This window comes from Grus americana, chromosome 1 (genome assembly GCF_028858705.1).
Source record: "Grus americana isolate bGruAme1 chromosome 1, bGruAme1.mat, whole genome shotgun sequence".
NCBI classification, from domain to species: domain Eukaryota; kingdom Metazoa; phylum Chordata; class Aves; order Gruiformes; family Gruidae; genus Grus; species Grus americana.
The window spans coordinates 148,687,110-148,699,431 of NC_072852.1; the positions used below are offsets into that span (position 1 = coordinate 148,687,110).

The 12,322-nt window shown below is 42.8% G+C and overlaps 1 protein-coding gene across 10 annotated transcripts in view; it reads left to right on the forward strand.

Moving 5' to 3' along the window:
- MAP4K4 (mitogen-activated protein kinase kinase kinase kinase 4) overlaps positions 1-12,322 on the forward strand; it is a 168,826-nt gene that overhangs the window by 136,905 nt on the left and 19,599 nt on the right. For 2 of the 10 annotated variants that reach the window (XM_054824392.1, XM_054824419.1), the window contains 9 exons: positions 1,438-1,668; positions 2,577-2,683; positions 3,630-3,781; positions 4,481-4,578; positions 5,903-6,078; positions 6,493-6,613; positions 7,818-8,009; positions 10,409-10,526; positions 10,795-10,965. In XM_054824392.1, coding sequence (XP_054680367.1) covers positions 1,438-1,668; positions 2,577-2,683; positions 3,630-3,781; positions 4,481-4,578; positions 5,903-6,078; positions 6,493-6,613; positions 7,818-8,009; positions 10,409-10,526; positions 10,795-10,965 — 1,366 coding nt within the window. The remainder of the gene's footprint in view (positions 1-1,437; positions 1,669-2,576; positions 2,684-3,629; positions 3,782-4,480; positions 4,579-5,902; positions 6,079-6,492; positions 6,614-7,817; positions 8,010-10,408; positions 10,527-10,794; positions 10,966-12,322) is intronic. The other 8 variants (XM_054824428.1, XM_054824467.1, XM_054824457.1 and 5 more) reach the window with 6 other exon arrangements.

Consider the following 12,322-nt stretch of genomic DNA (forward strand, 5'->3'; position numbering starts at 1 on the left):
CATTCTGTTGTTTTCTTATGAAGACCCTCCTGATCTTGGTATCTGTATCTCATAGGAATTACAGCATGAATTTAAAAAACAACCTTTACCTGAAACTTAGAGAGACCCCATAAATTCCAAGTGATTTAGATATGCTAAATTAAACAGTGTATTTCTGCATTCGGTTCCTCCGTTTCCATGCAGAATTTTCTTCCAAATGAAGTCTGTTGATGACAGTGCAAGCTAAAACCATCCCTGATTGTGACTAGGTATTGCAAGTCTTTTGGGCAACAGGAGAATTTGAGCAGACGGGAGAGTGGGAGAAATCAGGACAGAACTTCATCTCTTACTCATTAATTCCTGGCTTTTATTCAAACCTCTACGACTATTTCAAAATATTGGACTTGTATCTTCATGCTCTCTGTGCCAGTTACTTTTAAAGTCTGTGTCTTCCACTCATATTAAGGATAATCAGGCTCTTCAACAGCTGTGTGTATGAAAATTGAGGAAATAATAATCATATAAAAACAAATACAACCAGCCTACTGAAACTGGGGTCGAAAGCAAAGTTTTGCTTAATTATTAGGTGTGAAAACAGTCTGTTCCTCAGTTATGACCTTTCCTCCTCCTTAGTTTCAGAAATTAACTCTGAAACGCAGGTTTATGCACGAGGATGGAGTAGGTTGAGGGGTCAGTATGGATTTCAATGGAAATCCCAACGGAGTTCTAACTCTGGAGTCACTGTTGTGCTTTCTTAGTATGTGTAATTGAATATGTGTGCATGTACGTGCGTGCTTACTTTGTGTATAAATATGTATATATGTACAGTATATGGTACATATATGGTGTAAGTATAATATGCATTGTACATATGTATACTATATACAATATATATTATGGGTTTTTTATATATATTGCAATGACTGTAAAGGAATAAAGGCTTTTGTGTTATGGTCTTTCTCCAAAAGTTTGGAACTGTATCTAGTTCCTAAATTTATTAGGTAACGTAAAAGTCTGTCGGTTTGCACACTTTACAGCAGTTTTTAATTTTGTACATTTCTTCAATTGAATATCCACTTCAAATTTCCCAACCCAGTAGTGCTGCCATGAGACCTGACCAAAGCCCACTGAAGACTGGGGAACAGCAGGCAACTTCTGTCTTGACTGGCCTTTGGACTCGGGCTCACGGTGCAGATATTAGGTTGCCTTTGCTTTTGGGCACCAGTGTATGTGTATGTGGAGAGAGTATCTCACAAAAAAATGCGTATGTGCTGTATTTTCAGTCTGTTACGTTCTTTGGGCGCTTGCCTTGCTTTTAAGTGCATTGATTCCACCCCACGCTTACCTAATGCCATAACCAATTTGTCTCTGCCCGCCCCACCTGCCTTTATTCTGTGTTAATTGGAAAGCCAGTTATACTGAGCGCATTGAATGTTTTATGTTTTGTTTTCTTGTAAGGTACAGTGGTCCCATCTGGCATCTCTCAAGAACAATGTTTCCCCTGTCTCGCGATCCCATTCCTTCAGTGACCCTTCTCCCAAATTTGCTCATCACCATCTTCGTTCCCAGGACCCATATCCACCTTCACGCAGTGAAGTGCTAAATCAGAGTTCTGACTCTAAGTCGGAGGTACCCGACCCCACCCAAAAGGCTTGGGCTAGATCAGACAGTGACGAGGTGCCTCCAAGGGTAAGGAGTAGAAAGACAGATGTGTGCTATTTATTTTTATTATTAATTATTTTTTTAAGGATGTGATACTCTAGGCACTGGGAAGACCGTGCCCTTGTGCCATCACTGGTAACATTTTGGAAGGCAGATCATAATGTAGGTGTTCAGTCAATGGGTTAATGGTAATCAACCTTAAGTACAATATTGAAGCTTCATATAAAATTGGCAATTATTTATAGAATGCAGCTATTTCAGAGACACAATTTATTATGCAAAGTTAACAAATCATTACCATATTCAGGAAAGAATTTAAAATATCCCTGAGGTTATTGCTCAGAGTTAATTTTCCTCTTCATCTGTTATCAACCCAAACTATGAATCATACCCATATTTAAAATTGAGATGGAACTGAACAAAAAGGAAACATTCAATATATTTCCTCCTCCTCTCCTCCTCCCACCCCCCTCCCATCCACTGGGATTTGCTTCTTCTGAGTATATTCTTGCTCCCCCACCAGTCTTTGCCTTCTGCTGATCCATTCCCGGGCATTTGTTTGGTTCCCCTGAGCTTATTCTCCTAATTCTCATGCTGTTTCAGCAAATTGCTTTGTGCCTCCCCTGCTTCAGTCAAAATGCCATATTCTTTTTAAATGTCTCAGTAGTTGGAAGGTAGCGGGGTGTGTATGTGTTTGTGTGGTAACTATTAAACACTACTTAATGTTAAGACTAAACTTTGAGTTCTTTTCCAAATCTGAACAGCCTCCCAACTAAGGCTCTTGGTTTTGTGGGTGTTTGTTTATTGCTTTTGGTTGTTGGACTTAGAATAAGTGTTGTTAAAATCTCAAGAATATATTCTGTAGCAGAAGAGGTTTAATCTTCCTCTTCTCTCTCTCCTCTTCATGGCTTTAACACAACCTTTTTTCTCCCAAGGTACCTGTGAGAACAACGTCCCGATCACCAGTCCTGTCCCGCCGTGATTCTCCACTGCAGGGCAGTGGGCAGCAAAATAACCAAGCAGGTCAAAGAAACTCCACGAGGTTTGTAAGCCTACATGTCCTTGCCTTTCCTGCGTTGGAAGGAAACCGCTCAGGGAAAGCCAGGCATTTTCAGAGAGCTTTTGGCATTGTCTGTTGGATATGAAAGGAAGATGAATTTGGATCCCTTTTCAGTAATGATTAATGTTAATTTCCCTTGGTGTATCACATGTGCCAACAAACAAAATTTCTTCTTCCCTCTTCTCCTTTGAGTTGCCTGCCCTGTAACTTTTGCAATAATTTCCAAATATTGTGAAGATTACTGGAAAAACACGGCCATTCATGAACATCTCGCCTTTTGGTGCAACAGGTCATCTTGGGCGTACTTGTGGGGATTACTGGCAGCAGAAGTGTTTGTAATATCTGAAGCAAATTGCTCTCAGAAACCTTCTGGCCTCTTGGCCAGAACCAGAATTTAAGAGGGGGAGAAGTATCCATGAACTGTGACACAGAGCATCTGAAGTCAGGAAGGGGGAGAGAAGTGGGCTGCCTCCAGAGCTCAGCAGAGCACTGTGGACAGGCCACCCTGGAATTGGCTCACTGGACAGGGGTAAGGGTATTTTGAGAGGGACAGGCAGTGCTGGCTTTTTGGCTTGTGCTTGGGTGGCCAGGGCACTTCTGAGCCAATTTCGGACCTGCTGCCTGCAGGCTGAGAACTGTGTAGTTTAGGTTATATAGGTAAGAATGGCAGGTAGCCAGTTGCAAATAAAAAGAATAGCTTACACCCAGCTAAACTTTTTTTTTTTAACCATCCTAAATAAGGTAATAGGTATTTCAAAGGGATGCACTGCTTGCATTGTGAAGCATCCCTGATGCCCTCAGCTCAGTGTTAAGTGCTCTTTCAGATAAGTTATTAGAAAAACACTGAGGAAGAGTGATGTTTGAGTTTAGAAATGGGAATCTGAAACTGAAGTGCGTGACAAAGACTTTCCTCCCTCCCCTGATACAGCAATATAGAGCCTCGTCTGCTGTGGGAAAGGGTGGAGAAGCTCGTACCAAGGCCAGGCAGTGGCAGTTCTTCAGGTTCAAGCAACTCAGGCTCACAGCCTGGCTCCCACCCCGGGTCTCAGAGCGGGTCTGGAGAGCGGTTTCGGATGAGATGTAAGTCCTTCCCCCACCCTTCGTAACGTCGTGTTTCTAAATTTATTCAGTTGTGCAATACTCAGTAATGAAGGATGATAACCGTCAGTAGGAAAGACCTTTGAGCGTGCAGTATCAAAGCTGGGTTAGCTTCCAGTACCCCCCTTGGCTGTATGTCCTTGCTTGGGAAAGACGGTGGCTGTAGAAGCTATCCTGAAAGTGTTTCAGTGTTCTCTGACTCACATTCAGTCACTGCTGCATTTTCCCATGTGCAAACAGCCCTGTCTCTGTGCTCTTATAGCTCCCTTCCTCCTATGTGCAAGGGCAGCTTTTGATGCTTGCTGCCTATCACCTCAGTGGCTGCTGAAGGGGTGGCTACGGATAGGTCTCAGCTGTGGTACGTTGGATGCTGGTGCAGGTTTTCCAGCTTGTGGCCACACTCGAGTTACCCTGTTTGATTTACAACTGTGTGACAGTTTAGTTTGGCTTCAGTCATAGGTCAGCTGCACCTACACAGATCACAGCTTATGATGTTTTTCTGTATAGTTCTACAGGGACAATGTAATAGCGAACCAGTGAAACTTACATCTTGCTCTCAGGCACTGCCTGATAGCCTTTTCACCTCTCTTCCCCACTGCAGAGTGAAGTAAGAAAACATATTTTAGCTCCCTGCTTAATCTGTTTTGTTCTGTGTTCCCTTTGGGGTCTTGACACATGCAGCATCATCCAAATCAGAGGGTTCTCCATCCCAGCGTCATGAAAGTGCACCTAAAAAGCCTGAAGAGAAAAAGGAAGTCTTCAGACCTATCAAGCCTGCTGTAAGTTGCATCCGCTTTCCCCTGTCCCCCTTCTCTTTCAGGTAGGCCCACAAAAAGTACGGTGTGAGCTTCCATTCGTGATGCCATTGGGGGTGAACTTCAGCTTGAGTTGAGTTTGTATCTGTGGGCATGGAAGCATGTCCTGGGCTCTGCAATTGCCTGCACACATCACAGTACTTTAAACATTAGAATCTGCTCTGCTCTGGAATTGATTTCTGCTCTCTGGTCTTCTTCCTTCCTAACCTTTGCCTTTGTCTCTTTCAATCCTGTGCTTCCTTCCTGGGGCTGGACCAATGATCATGCATTTGACCTGAATGTGCCAATGCTGGGCTGAATGGTGCAGGGAGAAGTGGTAAGACCTTAAATTGTTGCTATTTTCTGTGAAAGATTTAGAACGTTTTCTTTATCTGACTGCTGTTTAGAGTCGATTACAGCTCTATGTCCAGTTGTGTGCGGGGGATCACAGTGGGTTTTCACAGTATTTCCAACTTTCCTTAAAACTTTTTTCTCTTGCCGTTATGATACTGCACTAGCTCCCAAATCTGTCAGTTAAAGCTGCTTTCTTAAAGAAACGTAGAGGTTGGTCCTTCACTTCTGATAGTATAATGTGTATATATTGTATATACACAATATATACAATATTGTACATTGTATGTGTATATTTGCCACAATCTGTATTCAGCTAAATAAAGCAAAGCTACACAATTAAGAGCAGATTGCGCTGACTGCAAACCTGGTTTGCCCACACTCCAGAAAAGCAGCTTATGTCCCATACTGTTTGACAGTCGTGTGCAACTGAGCTGGTGCTAACGAATCTGACCTCTCAGGTGAACTCTGTAGCATGGATCCGTGCAACTGGAAATGGAGCAAAAGGTTTCAAGGAGGTCGGCTCTCTGTGACTGTGCCTTCGCTGGCTCAATAAGTCTTATGATCTTTCTGCTACCTTGCTGCCTAGATTTCTTGTGGTGGATGCTATTAACCTGCAAAGTTTAGGAAAATGAACTGTGACAGTCAGCCTCTGTGTGAGAGTGGGTCCGGGTGCTTGTATGTGTCCTTCACATGGTATAATAGTTTGGATTCAGCCTATGCACATTTTTCTATAATATGGCAAGACCTCCTTGTGCTGACTCTTTTGGCTCTTTATCAGAAAGTGACTTTTGGTAACTATCAGGAATGAACAAATCGAAGGAAACAATGCAGCTGGGGCTATGGCAACACAGCAGTGGGAAGTGAGCGAAGTCAGGCAGTAATCCAGTGGGGTTGTCTTGCAAACTCTTCTCCTCTCTTCCTTGCAACATCAGTTTTTTCCTCTCTCTCCCATCAGGATTTAACTGCATTGGCAAAGGAATTGCGAGCAGTAGAGGATGTGCGACCTCCACATAAAGTAACAGATTATTCATCCTCAAGTGAGGAGTCAGGGACGACGGATGAGGAAGATGATGATATGGAACAAGAGGGAGCAGATGAATCTACTTCTGGACCAGATGATGTCCGAGCAGTGTTAGTTCTTCTAACAGTTTTTTGCTTCTGTTTTCCCTCTCAGGGGGTTGAAGGAAAAGAATGTTGGGTATTTTGGCTTGTTAAATTCTTTCAGCTTACGACAAATAATCTATGGGTAAGACATACTAGCCTTGTATGTTCACATTTTCAAACACTGAGGGTAATCTTTTCAAAAAGTAGGCTTCTATAAATTATGTCCTTTCCCTCTTCTCCCTTGGTTTGTTATAAAACAAGAAGTGGTGTTTAACAAACTCCTGACTTTTTTTTTTTTTAGAGTTTTTCTTGGCAGGTTATATAAATATTCCACTCTGGTCACAATATAAATTAATTTTGAGTGTACCTTGGTGCGGGGCAGCGAAAGCTAGGGCACAAGTGCTATTATCTCACTCCAGTTATTTCTTGTCTGGCGAATAGGTCAACATTGAACTTGAGCAATGGTGAAACAGAGTCAGTGAAAACCATGATCGTCCACGACGATGTGGAGAGTGAACCTGCCTTGACTCCTTCTAAGGAGGGCACCTTAATTGTCCGACAGGTATTGCGTTTCCTGCCCTGTGCAGTGCTGCACCTTTTCTGTGCTCATTAACCCACTCGCTCATTCACCCATGCTGTTTCTACATTATATTTGTTGTTCGTATTATCAAGACGCAGCTGTAGTGAATTTCAGATGAGCAAGGTGTTTGATGCATGCAAAGCGGAGAGTAGCCCTTCACCCCTTGCTACTGTTTTGCATGCTTTCCAGTGATACCCATGGCAGCACCGTGCAGAGTACCTCAAAGTCTGTGGGAGAGAAGGGTAGAAAAGCTGCAGGTGTGTGGAGCAAGTACCTGGAGCAAGAAATTAGTTTAGTTTTACCATAGAGTGGCTCTCAGGAGTGGGGCTGGGAGGGAGGCTGGCGGGGAACATTCAGGGTTTTTTTTTTAAATTGTTTTGAACCTGTAGTTGAGGGCATACAGACCACCCAGATAACACACACACACACACACACACACACACACACACGTACATCCAAATTCATGTAACAGTTAGTATGGGGGAATGGAGAAGCAAAATAGGTGGCGAGGGAGAGAATGTGGACAGAGCTAGCACACTGTGTTGTTGCCTTTGATTCTGAAAATACTGCATTCTTGTGCCTCTGAAAGATAATTCCCAGCTTTTAAATGAGCTCGTGTGTTAATGAGCATGCTAGCTTATAGGAGTTTCCCCGGTAATCGCATTTCTGAATTTCACAACTGAATGCCAATTTCTTAATTGAGCCCTCTGGTTTGAAAATTAAGATTTCATGCTTATTGTTTTAAATAGTTAGCTGAAGGTATTCACCAGACAGTCTAAGCTTGTATCTGTATAGGATTTAAGTTAGTTTTAAACAAAACAATAGGGGAAGAAATCCTCCCCCCCCCACCCCCAAAAATGTGCTTGTCCGCGTTGTGGTGGAAGACTTAACCGGCGCAGTTACTCTTTTATTAATTAGCGGAACTGGCTGTGCAAGTCAACCACACGAACTAAGCTTTTGACTGACAGAAGAGGTGGGAATTTGCTGAATTATAGTAGCTCTGCCCACTGTCCCTTTCCATCCAGGCATCAAGGCATGAATTATCAGCTTATTTTTTTTAAACAAATATAAATAAATAAATGTTAAAAGGTAGGAAGAGAGCGAGGGAGAGAAGGAGAGAGGTTGTTAGGGATATAGACCTTTAAGCAGCACTTGAGCAAGACAAGTGTGCCTGTTTTTTCTACAGAGTACAGTTGACAAAAAGCGTGCCAGCCATCATGAGAGCAATGGCTTTGCCGGTCGCATTCACCTCTTGCCAGATCTCTTACAGCAAAGCCATTCCTCCTCCACTTCCTCCACCTCCTCCTCCCCATCCTCCAGCCAGCCGACACCCACCATGTCCCCACAGACACCCCAGGACAAGCTAACTACTAATGAGGTATGTCTTACACCACAGCTGGCTGCTTTCATAGGGTTATAGCAGCATTGCCTAGTAGCTAGTTTGCAAAGGAACTCCAGCCAATCTCCCCTGCTTTTTTTTTCTGTCACCTTTGTTCCCACCCCCCCAAATAACACATTTCAGTTCTGTATAAGAAGCCCTTAACTCTAGAGCAGTCCCACGCCAAACTTGCCAGTTTACTATTTTTGCTTCCTCTTAGTGAGTCATTAATTGCATGGCGTTCGTTTTAAACTAAACTTGACTACTGCATTTTCAAGCCGATACTCTTAATTCTGTTTTATTCCGGGAGCAGGCTAATTGCAAGCAGTGTGCCTCTTAAAAATTAGCGGTTAATTTTGGCTTTGTCAGTAAAGGCTGGGCTAGTAACTCTGCACGTACAAGGAGCTGCTTGTGGAAACCCACCCTTTGGGAGAGGAAGCGGCCGTGGAGGGATTTTGCTCTTTGAAGCTTGCCACGTGGGCTGGGTGAACAAATCAGGTGTTGCCTGGGAGGGTTGTGAAAGCCTGGGGTATTGCTTGGGAATAATGAATGGGGGAAATCTTTGGTTTTTTCCAAGTATGTGTGTACTCTGAAAAGCAGCTGTGTAACGATGACTGTTCTCCACCAGTGCTGGTTGTGTCCAGGTGGAGAAGCAAGGCTTCACCGTGGGGGAAGCTCCCTCTTGCTGTCCTGGGTTGATCCTGGGATGGTGGCTTCCCTTACTCACCAAGCACTAGTGGACAAGCTTGGTCCTTCACACGTGTGTAACCCCTTGCCTCAGAGGAGATGCACACGTGTGAATGAAGGGCATCATTCACCCCTTACCAACCCTAGCAGTAAGTGAGGAACCCAGTGTGGTGGTTGGGCGGCCAGCCTGTCTGGTGGGGAGAGCCTCTCTCTGTATGCAACCAGGAGTGGTACAGGGGGAGCAAAATTCGGTGAGAAGCTGCTGCTGCTTCTCAGGATAGAGCCATCCTGCCATGTAGGCATGCAAGTGGCGTGATGAGAAGGAGAGGTTGCGGTGAGCTGGATAGGCTGATGGCAATACACGTGTTTACCACAGGATCAAAAATGCTTCTGAACCACGTAGCAGGAGGGTGGGTGGGAGGGTTTCCTCCTGGAAATTCGGTTAATGTAATAGTTAGTTAATTTTCAGCTATGCTTCATTGGTCTTTGATCTTTCTAAAAGCACAGTCTTGTAGGTTATAGAGATCAGTTGATTGATCCAGAGATACGCTTGCTCATTACTTTGATCTAAGCAATAAATAAGCAGGGTTCAGTTAACTCAGCTTGGGAAGTGGAGGCTGTGGTGGTGGCTGGTGGTGAAGGAGCCTTTTGGTATTGAGCTGTGCAGGGGAGTGATGCACTCCTAAGACCCACTGCTATTTTTTCTGCAGTGAGTAGAGGCTTAGAAAGATCAGAGGGTAAAGATTAGTTTATGATAAAGAAGTGTCTCTAACTACGTTTGCATAAAGCTGAGCAAAAACCCAGTACTGCTTGGTACCACTTACCCACATGCACGCCCTTTATATATATGCTCTTTTTTTTTTTTTTCACTTGTCCCATTCTGCTTCAGTATGCAATGTTGTCACTGTAATACTAAACTGGCAAGGGTTTTTAAGTCGTTCCATTTCCACTTTTAACAGTTCATTGTTTCACTTGTCTTCTTCCTTTCTTTATGTTTTTTCATGTTTAGACCACATAACTCAGCAAGCACCAGTGATTTTTATCCACTACATATTCATAGCTTCATATCACCGTTTGCTACACTTTCCACACTAATAAGCCCCTTTGTTCGATACAGGTGTAATATGTTGCTTTGTCAAATAAAGGTGGAAGAACCTGCTGCAGCTTTCTGGCAAGAGGCTCAGGTTAAACAAAATAGGGAGAACGAAAAGTAGTGGACATTGAAACATAATCCATCATAGAAGTGAACGCATGATCCCAGATGGTACTGATTTTGTTGCACAAGCCAAGAGATCAAACTTCATAATTTATTAAACTAGCTCACTTTAGGAAATGCTTCATAAATTCAAAAGTTGTAGGTAGTGGACAGCTCGCAGATAAGATAGTATACATACATTTAAGCAAATTTTTTAAAAAAGAAGACGTTCCCTCGCTTTGTGCCTGATTGTAGTGGCCAGTCCTAAAATTCTTCACTAGCAGCTGAGGTGACAGGGACGATGATTTAGCTAATTACATTTGGCTTTAACATGTGCAGTGTGCATATGTATCTAGCTCAGGTGTGGTGCCTGCAGTGCATTGTGTATCTATAAAGGAAGTATAAAAGCTTGGGGATGCTCTGTAGCGTAATTCTGTAGTGACTTAAAAATGTTGGTTGTTGTTATCCGTGCTTTTTATTGTCACTAATATTAATAAAGTTGAAATTTACATTGCAGACTCAGTCCGCTAGTAACACACTCCAGAAACACAAATCTTCCTCCTCCTTTACACCTTTTATAGACCCCAGATTACTACAGATTTCTCCATCTAGTGGGACAACTGTGACTTCTGTGGGTAAGTAAAGTAGCTGAAGATGACAATTGAAAAAGGGTTCAGTGACTTCAGTGGCTCTTTAAAGTACTTACAAATGTTACCATCATGCTTTTTATTTGATTTGCAATGGATTGCATAGTTTATTTCTTTTTCCATTTACATTTCTTACAAAAAGAAAGACTTGCTCAGTATTTTCAGATACTGATTTGGGTCATATGGTGTAAAGAATATGTGGCCAGAATTTAGCACTTGAGGGATATTACATGCACTTTACTTTTCTTTTTTTTAGTAGGATTTTCTAGTGAAGCAATGAGATCGGAGGCAATAAGGCAAGACCCTACGCGGAAAGGATCAGTTGTCAACGTGAATCCCACAAATACGCGGCCACAGAGCGATACCCCAGAGATACGCAAATACAAGAAGAGATTCAATTCTGAGATACTGTGTGCTGCCTTATGGGGTAATGCAAACCTGTCCCTCCCTTGCCTCCTGCAGTTCTGAAGTGCAGATGTGTCAGTATGAGTTTACAGTCTTCGAGAATGTATCTCTGAAACCGTAGCTGTTTCTGTGCATTTATTCAATGCTTGTTTACATATTTTTTTGTTGCAAGAGCTGATTATTATTATGTTTTTTACAGTCTGCTGCTTCTGCTTTGATATAATTTCCCACTGCTATATATATGCTTCTGATGGCACAGTTCAGCCTTCATTCAGCTGATCAGGATGTGCTTTTCAGCTCTCTCCAACCCCTGCCAGTATATCTCTTGCAGCTTTTGGGAGCTTGTAGTTGTGTTTGCATTGTACACCTGGTGCACACGGGGTATTTCTTTTGAAAAATAATCATCTTCTTGAGCCTTTTGCTAGGGTATTGTTGCGGAGCTTGATTAAGATGCGTTTCGTAAGATGACTTTCCACCTCAGTCATCGGTTTATGTAGGAAGGAAGAAGGAAGAGAGAAGGGTGGAAGGGACATTTTCCAGCGTGAGACTGTGGCTTGGTTTCGTTAAGAGTTGTGAGTGCAGAGAGAAGCTGGGTGTGAGGTGTCAGCTGACCACGTGTGTCTGCCCTTCTTGTCACAAGGGATCATTTATGTCGGTGTCAGACAGTCAGGATCCTACACTGGGGAAAGGCTTAGAGCAGAGCTTGTTGCCTGCTACAGTGTGGAATCACTGCTGCAACACCCAGCAAAAGCTTTTCTCTGCTGTGTCCTTTCTTTCTTGGCCAGAATCTATGGGGCCACCTGAATTTTTTCATTATCTGGGTGATGCTTGTGTATATTACGTACATATTTATCTAGTATGCCTAAACTTAACAGACTGTAAATGCACATGCATATCATTTTAAAGACTGTGAAGAGAGTTGGCCATTCCCCTGAGTCACACAATGATTGCATAGGTAACAAATGCACTTTTCTTGTTTACATTTTCACAGCTCTTGCCAAAGCTTTAGTTATCTTTAGGGGTTATTTCCAGCATTTCTTGTTTCTCAGAACAGCACTGTTGTCCTGTCCTTCTTGCCTGCAAAGCCATGTCAATTAAATAGCTGTCCTGACACCTTATCTTGCTATTTGCTGTTTTCTTTATTTCCAGAATTTATTGGTGAGAATTTTTACTCCAATGTTATTTCTGCATGTATTCATATGAATAATTCTCTGATAAAATGAAGACTTGTGCAAATGTAAACTTTCAGACTGTGAGAGGGCGAAGGCAGAGAGTAATCGTATGGGATCAGTAAAGATGACTCATAATTTCTCTGATCTGCCTTGTTTTGCCAGTAGCAATTTGTGTTAATGGTTTTCTATTTCTTTGATCTATGTATC